Here is a 17,356-nt window from a genome sequence, read left to right as displayed (position 1 = left end):
CCGCCCCCAGTGGAGGGGCGGGGCAGCGGCGTTGCTGGGATACGGAGAGCGGCCGCCATGACAGCGCCGCGCCGCCATGACAGCGCCGCCATGACGGCGCCGAGGCCTGGGCCGGCGGAGCCCCGGGACGGGACCGAGCCGCGCCCAGGCGGGGGTTTGTCACCTTTATTTCATGGGCACGCGCAGTGAGTGAACGAGCGACAGGCGGCGGCGGCGGCGGCGGGGGGGGGCCGGGCCGGGGACCTGGCTGAGGAGCGGCCTGGCCTCCCCGCCCCGTGTGTGAGGAGGAAAAAAGCGCGATAACCCAAATAACCCTCCCGGCCACGTCCCGCTGCTTCCGTCGGCGAAGCCGCCTTTGCCACCGCCACCCCGGGGCTCGGGGTTGCGCTCCCGGCCCCCCCGGGCTGTGCACAGGCCTTGCTTCCCCCTCGGCTCCCCGGGCATGTTTCATCCCTAAGTCATCACTGATTGTTTTATTTAGAAAATAAACCCTTTCTCCTCGTACCACCAAAGGTGGGGAGCCGCCTCTCTCACCGCTGTGGGTCCCCTCAAGCGATGCACGGGGTGGGGGCTCGTGTGCTTTTGGTCGGCCTTCAGGAGCTGCGGCTTCACGGCTGCCATAGGTCCCCTCCCCGGAGGCTCGCTCGCATCCCAGGGGAAGGGGTCCGGGTTTGTGCTGCGGTGAGGCCTCCTGCCCTGCTCGGGGCACAGGGATCCTCGCCGGGGGGGCTCTGCCCCCCCCAAATGGGGCTGGCTGGGGGGCGTGGGCATCACCGGGCACCATGCTGGGGGGCATAAGCCAGCAAAGTAATCCATATCTCTTCTCACCTCTTGTAACCAGCGTGCCGGGAGCCAGGTGGATTATTTTTTTCTTTCCTTTAACCTCTCATTTTGTGTCAAATAGTAGAAAAAAAGGACCGTTCTCCTCAGGTGCTGGCAGAGGCGCTGGCGGGGCTGAGCCTGTGGTCCAGGGTTCTAGATCACATTCTCAAAGATCTGCATGGAGCTCATGATGTCCTCGTCCTGGACGGGGCAGGAGGGAGACATCAGAGCCCCCAGTCCCCCTCTTCCCATTGGCCCCGGGGCGACCAGAGCTCTCATCCCCCATCTCTCCCAACCCCCCCCCAGCACGTCATTTTGGGACGGGACGAGGAATGGGGTTATATCTTGGACTCAGAGGCCTGGCAGCGAGGAGGATACCGGTGATGCTGGAGCCCCTCCGTGGAGCTGCTCACCTTCTGGCACGTCTCCAGGAACTCCTCGAAGGTCACCACGCCATCGCCATTCCTGTCCATCTTCTGTGAGGGAACAGCAGGGGCTCAGTGGGGACGTCCCCGGTGGGGATGGCAGCTCCGGCCCGTGACATGGCAGGGTTGGGTGGCTGCCAGGAGGGGACAACGCTGGACGGTCTCACCTGGAAGAACAACTCCACGTGCTCAGCAGGCGCGCTGTCCCTCAGGGCGGGGTGCGTGCAGCGCCCCATCATGTCGTAGATAGACTTCATGATCTCCAGCATCTCCTAGGAGGGGACAGAGCGGGGACAGGGTGACAAGAACCCTCTGAACAAGGGCACCTCCATCTCCCAGCACCCATTTCCACCATCACCATCCCTTTCTGGGTGTCCCCCATGATGCTCCCACCCTGCCCGGCCCCCCCAGTCCTTGCCCCTGCCCCGTCCCTGTGTCACCTCCTTGGTGATGTAGCCATCTTTATTAATATCGTAGAGGTTGAAAGCCCACTTCAGCTTCTGGTGCACCGTTCCCCGCAGCAAGACGGAGAGGCCAACAGCAAAATCCTGCCGGAGGAACCACAGCCGTGAGCGGGGACGTCCCACGGGCACCGCCGGCACGCCCCGACACCGAGGAGGCACCCGTGTCCTGCCTGGCTCGGCTGCTCACCCCCCTCCAGCAGTGCCGCGGTGCTGCCATCGATCGCGGGACGCCCAGGGGATTTATTTTTTTTCCCTATTGATCCCATTTCTATTCTCGCTCGTAGCTATTTTTAATCACCGTGGTAAAACCAGCGCCGGCCCCCCCCCCCCGCCAGACACCCCTGCCGCAGTGCCTGGAACTCGCCCGGCGCAGCCTCTCGCCGTCAAGAGGTCCGAAGATTTTGGCTGTCGCCGCTGTGCCGAGCTTTTATCCCTGACCGCACGCGGGCGAGGAGGAAGATCTGATGAATCACGCTGCTGGGCACGCTTACAGCCGGCCGCGGCTCGAGGAGCGCGGTGCCGGCACGGCTTTCCCCGGTGTGGAAGCAGCACGGGGATGCTCACCTGGAAGCAGAGAGCCCCGTTGCGGTCGGCGTCGAAGGCGTCGAACAAGAAGTGCGCGTAGGTGCTGGCGTCTGCGAGGGGAGGAAGGCGAGAGCCGGTGAAGCCCCCCTCGGCCCCAGCACACACCAGCACCCCCAGACCCCCCATGCCGGCCTCAGGGCTCCCCCCGACTCACCGCCTTGGGGGAAGAACTGCGAGTAGATGAGCTTGAAAGTCTCCTCGTCCACGAGGCCGCTGGGACACTCCTGAGGAGGAGAGCGGGCGCCCAGTGAACCCCGGCTCTGCCAAAATCTGCTCCCCGGCCACAGCGGTGTGGGGCCGGGGCGAGGGTCCCCCCGACACTCACGTTCTTGAAGCCGCGGTAGAGGGATTGCAGCTCCTTCTTGGTGAACTTGGTCTGCGCCAGCAGCTGCTCCAGCCCCTCGGGTTGGTGCCGTACGGCCGAGAGCTCCAGCTCGGCATCGCCGCTGTCTGCCGGGAGACGCCGGCAAAGACCCCCCATGGATCCAGCATCATCCTGTGCTCAATCCCAGCCCGTTTCCCATCCGGATCCAACCTGGCTTAAGCCCAAACCCCCCGATCTGGTGGCAGACCCCAAATTCCCCTCGTTTCGGGAGGAAAACTGGAGCGTTCTGGCTTTCACATCCCAAGGGCAAAGGCGGCCGACCCGGAGGGTTTCCCCAGGAGCCGCCGAACCCCTGCCCGTCTCCGGCGGCACGTTCCCAGGGCACGGAGCGTCTCGGAGCCGCCTCTCTCACCCCGACCCCGCTAATGCTCCCTCCCGCCTGCGCCCGGCCTGGCGGAAGGTAATTAATAAATGATGGCTCATTAATAATTCCAGCTTGGGGAGCCCCTGCGGACCCGTTCAGCGCCGAGATGGGGATATCGGGATCTTCTGGCTGGGCTGGGGAGAGGCTCCGCTGTGCCACACCGGTAGGGATGCCCCGAAAAACGCCGGGGTGCCGCCATGGGTTGGGGTTAACCCCCCCCATCTCCGGCCAAGCCAGGTTTGCTGGGGTGGGAAGGGGCAGCGCCAAGCCCCTTCTGCCCAGCTGCGGTGGGATTGAGGTCGGGGGGCCCCATCTCAGGGGGATTTTGGGGGTCGATGGGGGATTGGGGGTCCCTGGTGTCCCATCTTGGGGGGGTTTGGGGGTCGATGGGGGATTGGGGGTCCCCAGCATCACATCTCTGGGAGGTTTGGGTGGATGCAGGACTTGGGGCTCCCCAGTGTCCTGTCTCCAGGGAGTTTTGGGGGGCGATGTGGGCTCGGAGGCCGCCAGTGTCCCACCTCAGGGGGGTTTTGGGGGTCAGTGTGGGCTGGGGGTTCCAAGCATCGGCCTCCGGAGGGGTCGGGGTTAATGCAGGCTCAGAGGCCCCCGACGTCCCACCTTGGGGAGATTCGGGGGTCCCTGTTGTCCTGTCTCAGGGTTCCCAGGAGTTAACAGGGGCGCAGGGGCCCCCCACATCACCCCTCAGAAGGGGTTTGGGGGTTATTGTGGAGTTGGGGGGGTCCCCAGCACCCCCTCAGCAGGGTGTTTTGAGAGTGGAGGGGCTGGAGTCGGCCCAGCCCCTCGGGGAAGGTCAGAGCAAGGCTGGGCCATGACGCGGCAAGTGCGGGGAGCAGGGCGGGGGGCTGCCGGCTCGCCCCACACCCCCAGACCCTTGCACTTCACCCCCAAACCCTCCTCCAGAGAGGTTGCCCCCCCAAAAGAGCAGGTTTTACCCCACGGGGAGCATTTACAGGCCCAACAGGTCCTTTAGCTGGGGGGGGGGGAAGGATGGGGACACCCCAAGGTGTGCTGCGGGGGCTGAAAATAAAGTAATTAATTAAAATTAATGGGGGGGGGGTGTTACCTTCCGCGGAGATGGGCTCCAGGATGCCGAACTGCTTGAGGACGGCGATGAAGAGGAGGATGACCACGGCCACGGCGCACAGCTCCATGCCCTGGATGCCCATGGCCGGTGGCGGGGTGGACGGGGGGACACGCCAGCGTCGGGGTGTCCTCTGTGCCCGCGGGGGTGGGGGTGCGTGCGTGTGCGTGTCCCCCCCACCCCAGAGAAGGACACCCGGGGCACCCCGGGGTGGGGGCGAGGGTGGCGGTGAGCGGGTGCCGTCGCGGCGAGCGCTGCCTGCGCCGTCCCGTCCTGCCCTCCTCCCTTGGCACGGGCCCCCGCCCTCCGCCCCCCGCCTGCCCCCACCCCGGGCCTCGCCTCGCTTTGGTTCACTTCAGTTCATTTCGCTTCATTTTATTTTATTTTATTTTATTAATTCCCCTTCCTCCGGTAAGGGAGTCCGGGGTCACGTAGGGGCGCCGCCCCCCGCAGCACCCGTGGGTGCCCCCTTTGCCCCAGCCTGGAAAACCAGGGCAGCCCGAACCAAGCGTGGGTGGGCCTGAAAATGGGGTAAAAAAATATGTTGGGTTTGTGTCCGTCTGCCCCCCCGGCGCCCCTTGGCATGTCCGACCCACCCGGGGGGGTGGTGGGAAGGGCCCCCCAGCACCTGGGGGGGAAACTGAGGTGGGTGGGGGTGTCCCCAGCCCCCCAGGATGTCTGTCCTCAGTGTCCCCAAGGCTCCAGAGACGTCTGTCCTGGCCGTACGGGGTGTCTGTCCCCAGGGTCCCCAGAACGTTGGTCCCACGTGTCTGGGGAGCCCTGTCCTCACTGCCCCCAGGGGTCCCCCAGGGCTGTTCCATCCCCACAGCACTCCCCGACACCACCCCGTCCCCACGGCCGCCCGACACCATCCCATCCCCCTGGGTCCCCAAACCCCACAGTCCCCCAACACCATCCCAACCCCCAGGGTCCCACGGCCCCCCAACACCATCCCATCCCCCCGGGTCCCCAAACCCCACAGTCCCCCAACACCATCCCAACCCCCAGGGTCCCACGGCCCCCCAACACCATCCCGTCCCCCTGGGTCCCCAAACCCCACAGCCCCCCAACACCATCCCAACCCCCAGGGTCCCACGGCCCCCCAACACCATCCCATCCCCCCGGGTCCCCAAACCCCACAGCCCCCCAACACCATCCTGTCCCCCCAGGTCCCCCGGCCCCCTGACACCATCCCGTCCCCATGGCCCCCCAACACCATCCCATCCGAACGGCCCCCCGACACCATCCCGTCCCCCCGGGTCCCCCAGCCCCACGGCCCCCCGACACCATCCCGTCCCCCCAGGTCCCCTGTCCCCATGGCCCTGCAACACCATCCCGTCCCCACGGCCCCCCAACACCATCCCGTCCCCCCGGGTCCCCCGGCCCCACGGCCCCCCGACACCATCCCGTCCCCCCGGGTCCCCTGTCCCCATGGCCCCGCAACACCATCCCGTCCCCACGGCCCCCCAACACCATCCCGTCCCCCCGGGTCCCCAAACCCCACAGCCCCCCAACACCATCCCAACCCCCAGGGTCCCACGGCCCCCCGACACCATCCCATCCCCCCGAGTCCCCCGTCCCCACGGCCCCCTGAAACCATCCTGTCCCCCCGGCTCCCACGGCCCCACGGCCCCCTGACAGCATCCCGTGCCCATGGCCCCCCAACACCATCGCGTCCCCCTGGGTCCCCAAACCCCACGGCCCCCTGACACCACCCCATCCCCCCGGGTCCCCCGTCCCCACGGCCCCCTGACACCATCCTGTCCCCATGGCCCCCCAACACCATCCTGTCCCCACGGCCCCCCGACACCATCCCGTCCCCCCGGGTCCCCAAACCCCATGGCCCCCTGACACCACCCCATCCCCCCAGGTCCCCTGTCCCCACGGCCCCCCGACACCATCCCGTCCCCCCGGGTCCCCAAACCCCACAGCCCCCCGACACCATCCTGTCCCCCCAGGTCCCCCGGCCCCACGGCCCCCCGACACCATCCCATCCCCCTGGGTCCCCAAACCCCACAGCCCCCCAACACCATCCCATCCCCACGGGTCCCCGACACCATCCTGTCCCCACGGCCCCCCGACACCATCCCATCCCCCCGGGTCCCCAAACCCCACAGCCCCCTGACACCATCCTGTCCCCATGGCCCCCCAACACCATCCCATCCCCACGGCCCCCCGACACCATCCTGTCCCCCCAGGATCCCCGACCCCACGGCCCCCTGACACCATCCTGTCCCCCCAGGTCCCCCGGCCCCCTGACACCATCCTGTCCCCATGGCCCCCCAACACCATCCCATCCCCACGGCCCCCCGACACCATCCTGTCCCCCCAGGATCCCCGACCCCACGGCCCCCTGACACCATCCTGTCCCCCCGGGTCCCCCGGCCCCACGGCCCCCCGACACCATCCTGTCCCCCCAGGTCCCCCGTCCCCACGGCCCCCCGACACCATCCTGTCCCCCCGGGTCCCCCGTCCCCCCAGCCCCCCGACACCACCCCATCCCCCCGGGTCCCCCGGCCCCACGGCCCCCCGACACCACCCTGTCCCCCTGGGTCCCCCGTCCCCATGGCCCCCCGACACCATCCCGTCCCCCCGGGTCCCCAAACCCCACAGCCCCCCAACACCATCCCAACCCCCAGGGTCCCACGGCCCCCCGACACCATCCCGTCCCCCCGGGTCCCCCGTCCCCACGGCCCCCCGACACCATCCCGTCCCCCCGGGCCCCCCGACACCATCCCGTCCCCCTGGGTCCCCAAACCCCACAGCCCCCTGACACCATCCCGTCCCCCCAGGTCCCCCGTCCCCATGGCCCCCCGACACCATCCCGTCCCTCCGGGTCCCCCGGCCCCACGGCCCCCCGACACCACCCCGTCCCCCCAGGGTCCCCGATCCCTTCACCCCCCCTACCCCTCCCCGTCCCTAGTGACCCCTGGGGCCGCGCGGAGGGGCGGAGCCAGATCCTGGGGGCGGGGTTTAGAGCTAGGGGCGGGGCTCCGCTCACTGGGGGCTGGGTTGGGTTCTAGGGGCGAGGCTCCGCTTACCACGGGGCGGGGCTTGTGGCGGAGGGCGGGGCTCTGGTCGCGGCCCAAGGGGCGTGGCTCAGCCTCACACTCCGCCCTGCGGCCGCTTCCGCTTCCGCCGCCGCCACCGGAAGCGCTGCCCGCCGTCGCCGCTGCCGCCATGGCCTCAAGGTTACTGCGGGTGAGCGCGGCCCTGCGGCTGCTGCCTGCGGCCTCCGTCCCCGCCCGCCGCCTGGCCGTGCCCGGTGAGGGGGAGACCGGGGTGGGGACCGGGGGGTGGGGACCGGAGGAACCGGGGAGGGTGGGCGGGCGGCCGCGGCCTCCCGGTCTGACCGCGTCGCCCCGCAGGCGGCCTCGCCAGCGACGAGGAGCAGGCGACAGGGCTGGAGCGGAAGGTGCTGGAGGCCATGAACAAGGGCCTGGTGAGTGTGGGAGGGTGTTCCTGAGTGCGGGGGGGTGTCCCGGGGGGTGGGGTGTTCCTGGGGTGGGTCTCAGGGACGGGGTGTGCCGGGGGGGGGTGTGCGTGTCTGGGACGGGGTGGGGGGAGGTCAGCGGAGACCCCCTCAGGCTTGGGGCTGAGGGATGGGGTGTCCCGGGGGGGCTGTCAGGGCTTGGGCGGAGGGGAGGGGATGGGGGGGTGTTGAGGCTGAGGGGGGAGGGGATGGGGGGGTGTTGAGGCTGAGGGGGGAGGGGATGGGGGGGTGTTGAGGCTGAGGGGGGAGGGGTGACAGGGCCTGGCAGTACCCCCACTCACGCTGTCCCGTCTGCCCCCCAGGACCCCTATAGCATGTTCCGGCCCAAGCGCTACGCGGGGACCAAGGAGGACCCCAACCTCGTCCCCTCCATCAACAAGAAGCGCATCGTGGGCTGCGTCTGTAAGTGCCCGCCCCAACCCCTCCTTCCATGTGTCTGTCCTTCCGTCCATCCATCCCACCCTCCTCCTCCTCCCCCCAGGTGAAGAGGACAACAGCTGCGTCATCTGGTTCTGGCTGCACGAGGGGGAGGCCCAGCGCTGCCCCTCCTGCGGCGCCCACTACAAGCTGATCCCCCACGAGCTGCCCCACTGAGGGCCCTGCGGGGTCGGGGGGGCGCACGGACACCCACCCCCCCAGCACCCACCGGGCATCCGCTGCACTGAGCCGAGCCCCGAGCTGAGCCCCGCTGTGTGTGGGGGTGTGTGTCCCCCCATAAAGAGTTTGTGTGTGGAGACCTGGACTCTGTCTGCGCCGGGGGGGCGGGGGCGGGGAGCAGCAGCACCTGTGGGTGCGGGGTGGGGCCGGGCACAGGGGGTGACGGTGAGGCTGTTATGACATGGGGGGTGGGAAGGTGGGGTGTTGCCCCCCTGGGAGGGACTCATGGCCTGGGAGTGGTATTTGGGGTGGGGGGACCCCACCTGTGCTGCCCGTGGGGGGGGGTGGGGGGCTGGGGCTCTCTCCCTGCTGGGGAGCTGCCATGTCTGCTGCCCCCCACCCCCCATTCACGGACGTGTCCCCCCCGGTGCCCCCGCAGCTCCCTGCGCTGGGAGGGGGTGGGAGCTCTCCCGGTGCCGGGAGCTCCTGGGTGACCCTGCACCGCGGGGGGTGCCCGTTCCCCGCGCGGCCGGGGGCCTCCTCTGACCCCCGCCCTGGGGAGGGCGGGTCCCCGGAGGCCACCGGATTCCCCGGAGCGGCCCTATCTTGCCGTTGACGTTAGTGATGATGACGCCGGGCCCGCCGGCCGTGATGTCACGCCTTCCCCCCCGACCCCGGGCCCGAGGGGGCGGGGCTAACTCACCGCCGTCCCTCCCTCCGCGCCGGCGCGGGGCCAATGGGAGCTGCCGGCGGCTGTGAGTGACAAGCGGGAGCGGGGGCGCCGCAGGTGACGTCCGGTGAGGGGGCGTGGCTTGTAGCGAGGGGGCGCGGCTCCGGCGGCGGCCGGGGGCGCACGGGGACGCGGCGGGCGGGGCCTCTCTCCGTGCCACGTGACGCGACGGGAGTGGGGGGCGTGGCGTCTTTGGCGGAGTGCGGCGGTGACGTCACCCTGTCGCAGAGGGGCGGGGCGGGGCGCGGGGCCGCGCGCCGGAAGCGGGGAGGCGCGCGCGGAAGGGCCGGCGCGCGGGGCGGGCGGGCGGCCGGACAAGATGGCGGACGGGGACAGCGGCAGCGAGCGCGGCGGCAGCGGCGGCGGCGGCGGGTTCGCGACCGGCCGCGGAGGCGGAGGGGCCGGGGCCGGGGCCGGCGGGGGGTCCGGCGGCGGCGGGGCGGGCCCGGAGCAGGAGACGCAGGAGCTGGCCTCGAAGCGGCTGGACATCCAGAACAAGCGGTTCTACCTGGACGTGAAGCAGAACGCCAAGGGCCGCTTCCTCAAGATCGCCGAGGTGGGGGCGGGCGGCTCCAAGAGCCGCCTCACGCTCTCCATGGCGGTGGCCGCCGAGTTCCGCGACTACCTGGGCGACTTCATCGAGCACTACGCGCAGCTGGGGCCCTCCAGCCCCGAGCAGCTGGCCCAGGCCGCCGGGCCCCCGGGCGAGGACGGCGCCGGCCCCGGCCCCCGCCGCGCCCTCAAGAGCGAGTTCCTGGTGCGGGAGAACCGCAAGTACTACCTGGACCTGAAGGAGAACCAGCGCGGGCGCTTCCTCCGCATCCGCCAGACCGTCAACCGCGGCCCCGGCGGGCCGGGGGGCTTCCCCGGCGGCCCCCCCGGGCTGCAGAGCGGCCAGACCATCGCCCTGCCCGCCCAGGGCCTCATCGAGTTCCGCGACGCCTTGGCCAAGCTCATCGACGACTACGGCGGCGAGGAGGACGAGCTGGGCGGCCCCGGGGGCGGCGGGCCGGGCGGCGGGGGGCTCTACGGGGAGCTGCCCGAGGGCACCTCCATCACCGTGGACTCCAAGCGCTTCTTCTTCGACGTGGGTTGCAACAAGTACGGCGTCTTCCTGCGGGTGAGCGAGGTGAAGCCGTCCTACCGCAACGCCATCACCGTCCCCTTCAAGGCCTGGGCCAAGTTCGGCAGCGCCTTCTGCCGCTACGCCGAAGAGATGCGCGACATCCAGGACCGCCAGCGGGACAAGCTCTACGACCGGCGCGCCGGACCGCCGGGGCCCGGCAGCGGCAGCGGCGCCGGCGACGACTCCGACGGCGACGACGTGGACGACGACTGAGCCTCCCTGAACGCCGCCGCCGGCCCCGCACCCCCCCTCCCCCCCCCACCCCCAAAACACCCCCCCCCCAGGAATCCCCCCGATTCCCCCCCACCCACCCCCCCACGCAGCGACGGGGTCCCCGAGCCCCCCTCGCCGCCGCCGGAGAGAGCGAGCGAAACCGGCCTGACCGCCGCCGTCCCCCCGAGGACTTTGCTTTTCGGGGGCTCGTGGCGGGGAAACCGGGGGGTGGGGGGGGGGAATCCCCTCTCCCCAAGGCCCCCCCCACCTGCCACCACCAAAACCAGCATTGCGGCGGAGAGGGGCCGCCGCCAGCCCAGCCGGGGGGACGCGGAGCCGGGGGAGCTGGGGCGCATCTGGACCAACGTCCGCTCTCTTATTTTTTTCCCCTTATTTTCCTCCCCCCTCCCCTTTTCCAAAATATTTTTTCCTTTTTTTTTTTTTTTTTTTTTGGTGGGGGTGTGTTTTTTTTTGGGATGCAAACTGCTAAACTCGGGGCGCCCCGACCGGAACCCCAGCAGGCTCCTAGAAACGAGCGCAGACTTTCTCGGTTCTGACGATTTGCCCCCGGTTTTTCCCTCGCCGCGGCGGGGGCGCGGAGCGAGGCAGGTTCGCGCAGGCACAAAGCACAAGGAAAACCCGACGGGGTGCGACATCTTCCCCCCCTTCTCTCCAAATAAGGCGGTTTCCGCCGCGCGAGCGAGTGCCGGTTCCGCGCCGGCGAGGCCCTGGCCAGCTTTCCTTCCCGCGTCCCGTTTCGCCACCACAACCGGCACCGAAGGCGCCGCCGGGACCTTCGAGCGCCAAAATCCACCCCTTTTCCTTGTTTATTAATGATTCTTCAGCAAAACCACCTCACCGCCCTCCCTCGGTACCTCCCGCCGGCGGCGGCCAGGAGTGCCGGCGGGGACTGGGCGCCCTGGCAGCCAGGGCTGTTGCTGTTCCGGTTTTTTTAAGGGGATTTTGGGGTTCCCCCCCCCCCCCCCCCCCCCACTTTTTTTCCTCTTTTCCCTTTTCCCCCACCCGGCTGTACTGCCGGCAGCGGGGTCCCTCCAGCCGTTGCCTCGCTATTAAATGGATTTTTTTTCCGCTCTTAAACAGTCTTTTTTTTTCCTCCCCCCCCGTCCCCCCCCCCCCCCCCCCCGGCCTTTTTCATTCTTAGCTAAATCGGGTCAATCCTGCCCTTCCCAGAGCGGTATTTTTTCCGCCACGGTGTCCCAGGCACCCTGAACCGGCTGGGGCTCATCGCTCTTCATTCCAAAGTTCCAGGCGTTGGTGTCCGACGGCGGCTCCTCCAGTTTTAGAACATTATTTTTCTCATTTAAATGAGTTTTTCCCGCTGTTCCAGGAGCCCGCGCCCGCCGACCGCAGCTGCCTCCTTAATTTATTGCCGCGCACCCCCGGCGCCTCCCTCCCTCCGCTCGCCCCATATTTATTGGGAAGCGAGGACCGGCCGGCAGCGACGCGTCCTGGCGGGGCCAGGCGGGGGGGCGATGTCGTCTGTCCATCCGTCCGTCCTCCAAGCCCCAGCCCGGCCTCTCCCGCCTCCGTCGCTCTTTTTAAAGGGATTTTTAAGGCAAAATTTTCTTCCGTTTTATCCAGTTTTTAATTCTCCGTCGCAAAGGACCGGGTTTCCTCACTCACACGGGAGCAATAGTCTTTTATCTCGATGTCCGAACTGCGTCCGTACTGTATTTTGTACCCCAAGGCAGCTGTTCCCCGCGACGTCCTGCTGCACCCGCCCGGCGTCCCGGGCCCGCGTCCGCGCGCCTCCGGTTCTTTGCCGCGGAGAAGGAAAAAAAAAAAAACACGCATGAAAAAACACCACCAACGACAAAATTTTAAGCAAAATGATCACGATGAAAACGCCACGGATGGTTCCGGATTGGGGGCGACGGCGACGGGGGACGCCCGGCTCTGCCCTCCGGCGGCGACGGACTTGCCGGTTGCGAAGATGCAGGCGGTACCTCTCCTTTTATTTTTGAAGAGGATCATATATATATATATATATATATAAAAAAATATATATATATTCTTTTTTTTTTTTTTTTTTTTTTGGCTGAATTGCAGTAATTTAGCCTTCTCTTTCTACTCGGGGGTTGCGGCGGGCTCGGCGCCCTGGCTCTGCGGAGCCGCCCAGGAAATCCACAGAAGAAGAAAAGGAAAAAAAAAACAACAAAGGCAAACTAATGCCAAAAAAAACAAAAACAAAAACAAAACCAAAACCCAACCCCAAAACCAACCCAAATCCCCCCAAAGCAGGACCCGGCGTCACCCGGAAACCTTCCTCCGGCCGGAGAAGCGCCGTATCCGTGGCTGGGAAGCTTCCGCGGCTCTCGTTTGACCTTGCAGCGAACGGGTGAGAGGAGCCGAGCGCGTCCGGGGAAGGATCTCGCAGCGAAAAAAACGACAAAAATAATCACAAAAATAAGATAAAAATCAGAAAAAAAAAAAAGAAAAAAAGAAAAAAAAAAGAAGGTTCTTTTTTAAACCTGCGGGCGGCCGAGCCTCGGGGGCGAGCGAGGACTCGGGCGGTCTTTGCAAGGGGGGAAAACGGGGGGTTTTGGGGGGTTTTTTGGAGAGTTTTGGGGGGGTTTTTTCCTCTCGGCGGCCGAAGCGTTTCCCTGGGTTCGGAGCCTTTTCCTTAGGGGCGCGGGAAAGGCGGCGGCGGCTCGGAGGGTCGGTTGGTCCCTTATATATATGTATATGCACATCTCCGCGCGCGTGTGTGTATATATGAGATTTGGTTGGGTTCTTTTTTTGGTTTGGATCCTGTAGAAAATGGGCAAATTGCTTTTTTTGTGGGTTTTGTTTTTTTTTTAAACTAGAAGGGGGAGGGAGAAAGAAAAATATCCCGAATTCTTGGAGCTTCCAGATTTCTGTTGCCCCCAAAGGGACGGTTTGAGAGCGTGACTATCGCTGTACAAAAAAAAAAAAAAAATATAAGAAACCTTGTAAATCTTGTATAGCGCCCCAAAAATTGATGTGTAAATACCCCAAAAGTCCGGGCCGGGAGCAGTCGGCGGCTTCTTTAGAACCGCTTCCATGTTGGTTTTTTTTTTTCCCCCCCCCTTCCCAAAAGAAAAATACGGAACAAAATAGGAATTATCCTGCCTTGTTTCCAGCCGTTTTGGGGTCGCGGGCGCTGCCGCGGTGGGGAGAGCGGCGGCTGCTCTTGGAGAAATAACGAAACCCCCCACACCAGGCGACCTTTGCCGGCTTCTCTTTTGAAAAAGGAAAAAAAATAAAAAGTTGGGAAAAAGAAAAAAAAAAAAAAAGGAAAAAAATAGAAAAAGGAAAAAAAAAAAAAAACAATGCAGCGTGAGGGAGCGGTGACGGTACCGGAGCTGACGCCTGAGGGATCTCTCAGCAGATATTCGCCGCCGGGAGAGGGTTCCCGGTGGGAAATCCGGACAGGCTCGGCGTGGCGGCAGCTCCGCGGATGCTCGGAGAGATGTTCCTCGTAGGGCGAGGCTCGGCCGCGGGCGCCCTCGCCCTCCTCTTCCTCGCGGAGCCGGTCGAGCCGGCGGCACCCAGCGGAGCCGGCGTTTGGCGCGTCGGCGTGAGATCCCCAACGCAGGCGCCGCGGCGGAGCTCGGATCGGGCCAAGGCGGGAGAGGAGCGCGGATATCCGAGTCCCCGCGCCGGCGTCTCTCCGGTTTGGGGTTGCTGGTGGCATCGAGGCCTCGAAGCCGCGGCGTTACCAGCGGGCGCGAGGCCCCCCGGGGGGTTCTGGCCTCGGAGCGGCGCCGACACGGCGGCCGAGAGCGGGTCCGGCGGGGGCGGCTCTCCCGTTCACGCCGCGCAGAGCTGGAAACGCGCCCGTCGGTGAACCGTCGGCGCGGGAGGGCGCCGGATCCTCCCGCCAGAGCCGCCGGGGCCTGGCTTCGGCCAATATCCGCCGAGAGACCAAAACGTTCACCCTGAAGTACCTTGACGAAAGAAGAAAGTTTTATTCCTCTTATTTTTTTAATGAAAGAAAAACAAAAAATAAAGCAAACCATGCACTTTAGGCGGCCCAGCGCGGGGCTGCCGGCACCCGGGGGGGTCCTGTGCCCCCTCTCCCTTCCTCTGCAGCCGGCGGGGCGGCTTCGGGAGACGCCGGGGAGCGGCCGGCGGTTGCCGAAGGCAGGTCCTGGATTTTACCACTAGCAAAGATGACGCCCGACGTGACGAACTCCTCATGCTAGCGAGCGCTCCTTACCGTAGCAGATTTTTGCAAATGGAGTTTTACAAGTCTATATTTAAAGAATTGTATGTTTGTAACAAATAAAAAAAAAAAGTATGCGGAAAAGTGAATGAAAAAAAAAAAAAAAAAAACCGGCCCAGCCCCGTCTCGCTCCTTGGGCGGGGGGGGGAACGGGGGGGCCCCGGGGGGCTCGCTGGTGCCACCGGCACGGTAACGGGGGGAGGTGAGCAGGATCAGCGGCAGCCCCGGGGTGTTGTGGGGGCGTCTTGGGGGACCCTCGGGGTTCTGAGGGGGGAACGTGGGCATCCTGGGGGGTTGGGTGGTAGAGAAGGGGCACGCATGTTCCCCAGCATGAGCGCATCGAGGGTCCCCAAGCAGGGCCCTGTCCCCGGGGGGTCCCCAGAGCCGGGGCAGCACTGCGGGGCGTGGCGGGGTGCAGGGGATGGGCCCCGCTGCGAGGGAGGGCAGTTCGGGACGGGCACATGCGTGTTGCGTGTGTCACAGCTTGCACAGGTGTGTTGGCGTGTGCAGACCAGCCCGGCGAGGCGTGCGGCGTGTCTGCAGCTGTGCGTGCCGTGCCCGCAGCCGCGTGCGTGGCATGTTTGCAGCCGTGTGCGTGCCGTGCCCGCAGCCGTGTGCGTGCCGTGCCCGCAGCCGCGTGCGTGCCGTGCCCGCAGCCGTGTGCGTGGCATGTTTGCAGCCGCGTGCGTGCCGTGCCCGCAGCCGCGTGCGTGCCGTGCCCGCAGCCGTGTGCGTGGCATGTTTGCAGCCGTGTGCGTGCCGTGCCCGCAGCCGTGTGCGTGGCATGTTTGCAGCCGTGTGCGTGCCGTGCCTGCAGCCGCGTGCCGTGCCTGCAGCCGTGTGCGTGCCGTGCCCGCAGCCGTGTGCGTGCCGTGCCCGCAGCCGTGTGCGTGGCGTGCAGGCTGTGCCGGGCAGTGGGTTGGCACTCGGCCCCGTGCCGCTCTCCCCCGCCGCAGCCGGGCATCCCGCGCCCGGCCGGCGTGCGGTGACGCAGGCGCCGCAGCCCGCGCCGCATTTAGCTCTGCGGCTCCCTGCGGGCATGGGCTCATCTGAGGACACGAGCAGGAGACGCCTGCGCATGAGCCGCTGCCGCCCGCTGTGACACCGCAGCCCCGCCGCCACCGCCGTCCCCGCGCTGCAGGCAATGGGGCCTGGCCTGACCCCATCCCCAGGGGGCTGCAGCCCCTCTGAGCGGGGTCCCTCATCCCTCACACCCCTCGGAGCAGCCGGCAGCATCCCCGGGGACCCCATCTCGCAGATGCCGGGGTGGGCAGCTGCTCTGGACCCCCCAGACAGAGCCAGGGGGCAGCTGCAGGGCCCTGGAGACAGCGTGGGGGGCCCTGGGATGGCTGAGGGACCCCAGGGACGGCTGAGGGACCCCAGGGACAGCCGGAGGGCCCTGGAGACAGTTGGGGGGGGCCCTGGGGGCAGCTGGGGGGAGGCCTGGGAGCAGCTGAGGGGGCCCAAGGACAGCTGGGGGGCCCTGGGGAAGGCAGGCGCCTGCGGCAGTTGCTGCCCGCGGAGCAGGTGCAGGCAGTGTTCCCTCCAGGCAGGGACCAGGAGCAGCTGCAGGGCCTTGGCGGGGGGCTCGGGGCCCTCGGCGGGGTCACTTGGGCACCACTGAGCACCCCCCCCAGCAGCTGCAGCGAGGGGTGGGGGCTGAGCGTTGCCCCCCACACCCTGCTGGGGGAAAACTGAGGCACGGGAGGGGGCTGAGCCCAGGGTAGGGCAGTGACAGTGCAAAGGAGCCTTCCTCATCCCCCTCCTCTCCTCCCTAGCCCGGCGCTCCCCTACCTGCTCCATCGTCTCCTCCCCCCGGCAGAGCCAAGGGCAGGCTCCGGAGCTCCTTCCACCTTCCCGAGGCCGGGCTCCGCTGCGCGAGGGCCTGCCAGGCTCCCCAAGCCGCTCCTGTAAGTCATCACACCTCACTCCCTAAAATCCAGTTTCTTGTATAAAATCAAGCTCATCACATAAATCGGGTTTGGTTTGGTGCTGGCACAGGCTCATCACAAGAAATTTAGTTTTTATTTCGGGTGACACACCCTCTGCGACAGCCGGATCAGGAATTTTTTGGGGCTTTTTTTAGCCTCATTTTATCCCTGCCGTTACTAACGACCATCTCTTTGCCTCTCGATGTCCCCGTGTGCCAAGCCCCGGCCCAAATCCCTCCCCAGGGCTGATGGACAGTCTGTGTTACCTCACTGCCGCTGCCCTCCTTATCTTATTCTGCAGGGCTGGACCAGCCTTTATTTCTGTATTTCCTGACAAACACTCAGGGAAGGACTCCTCCAAGGCACAGCTCCCGGAGCCACCACCGGGGCTCAGCAACGCATGGGAGGGACTCCTCTCACCTCGTTGCTGCCCGCACCAGCGGCTGCCTCCTCCGGGCACCGAGCTGGCACAAGCACAGCCGTTTGTAAGCGAGGTTTAAGTCTCTCTAGGTTGCGCCTCAGGCCTCAGCCCTTCAGGTGGCCGTGGCGGGGGCGATGACAGGTCCTGGGCCGGCCGGGGCACACGCAGGAAGCGCCGCCCTGCCCCGGAGAAGGCGGAGGGGAGAGGTGGGCCGGCGGCACCCGAGGTGTGTGAAGCGGCCTTGAGGCCTACAGCGCCGGGGAGCCCCGGGGGGGCGGGCCCTGTCAGGACCCGAGCCCCGCTGCCCTGGGAGGCCCCGGCCCACGGGCGGGCGGGCAGGCGCGGAAGGACCCGCCGGGGGCTCCAACGGCGGCTGCACCCGCAAAGCGGGGCCCGGGTCCCGCAGCCCGCCCGTGAGAGTAGCGGAACTGGGCGAGCCCCCCCGCTCCCCTCGGCAAACAAACAACACGGGGGGCGGGGCGGGAGAA

At 66.8% G+C, this 17,356-nt stretch overlaps 3 protein-coding genes and 1 long non-coding RNA gene across 7 annotated transcripts; 3 read left to right on the top strand and 1 right to left on the bottom strand.

Moving 5' to 3' along the window:
- The first annotated feature begins 25 nt into the window (after positions 1 to 25).
- LOC142068203 (uncharacterized) lies at positions 26 to 4,155 on the top strand. 4 transcript variants are annotated; one of them, XR_012664219.1, is made up of 3 exons: positions 26 to 154; positions 931 to 3,208; positions 4,141 to 4,155. It is a non-coding gene; the product is annotated as an uncharacterized LOC142068203 (long non-coding RNA). The 4 variants fall into 4 exon arrangements; XR_012664218.1 differs by having other exon boundaries at positions 26 to 185; XR_012664220.1 differs by having other exon boundaries at positions 27 to 154; positions 1,129 to 3,208.
- LOC142068202 (calsenilin-like) lies at positions 1,161 to 4,982 on the bottom strand. Its single transcript, XM_075117470.1, has 7 exons — positions 4,130 to 4,982; positions 2,622 to 2,746; positions 2,451 to 2,520; positions 2,276 to 2,346; positions 1,688 to 1,795; positions 1,415 to 1,519; positions 1,161 to 1,298 (listed from the first exon to the last, which is right to left on the bottom strand). The coding sequence occupies exons 1-7, from the start codon at positions 4,230 to 4,232 to the stop codon at positions 1,161 to 1,163; spliced, it is 720 nt and encodes a 239-aa protein (XP_074973571.1). The 5' UTR covers positions 4,233 to 4,982.
- A 2,250-nt stretch (positions 4,983 to 7,232) lies between these two features.
- Positions 7,233 to 8,374, top strand: COX5B (cytochrome c oxidase subunit 5B). Its single transcript, XM_075117457.1, has 4 exons — positions 7,233 to 7,412; positions 7,516 to 7,589; positions 7,943 to 8,042; positions 8,122 to 8,374. Exons 1-4 carry the CDS (start codon positions 7,328 to 7,330, stop codon positions 8,232 to 8,234), a joined length of 372 nt encoding a protein of 123 aa, XP_074973558.1. The 5' UTR covers positions 7,233 to 7,327; the 3' UTR covers positions 8,235 to 8,374.
- An 870-nt stretch (positions 8,375 to 9,244) lies between these two features.
- PURB (purine rich element binding protein B) lies at positions 9,245 to 13,621 on the top strand. Its single transcript, XM_075117439.1, has one exon. The coding sequence runs from the start codon at positions 9,287 to 9,289 to the stop codon at positions 10,304 to 10,306; it is 1,020 nt and encodes a 339-aa protein (XP_074973540.1). The 5' UTR covers positions 9,245 to 9,286; the 3' UTR covers positions 10,307 to 13,621.
- The last annotated feature ends 3,735 nt before the right edge of the window (positions 13,622 to 17,356 follow it).

The sequence above is a fragment of the Phalacrocorax aristotelis genome, chromosome 24, assembly GCF_949628215.1.
Source record: "Phalacrocorax aristotelis chromosome 24, bGulAri2.1, whole genome shotgun sequence".
NCBI lineage: Eukaryota > Metazoa > Chordata > Aves > Suliformes > Phalacrocoracidae > Phalacrocorax > Phalacrocorax aristotelis.
Note: the sequence above shows the minus strand (reverse complement) of the source record. Positions and strands in the feature narration are given on the sequence as shown.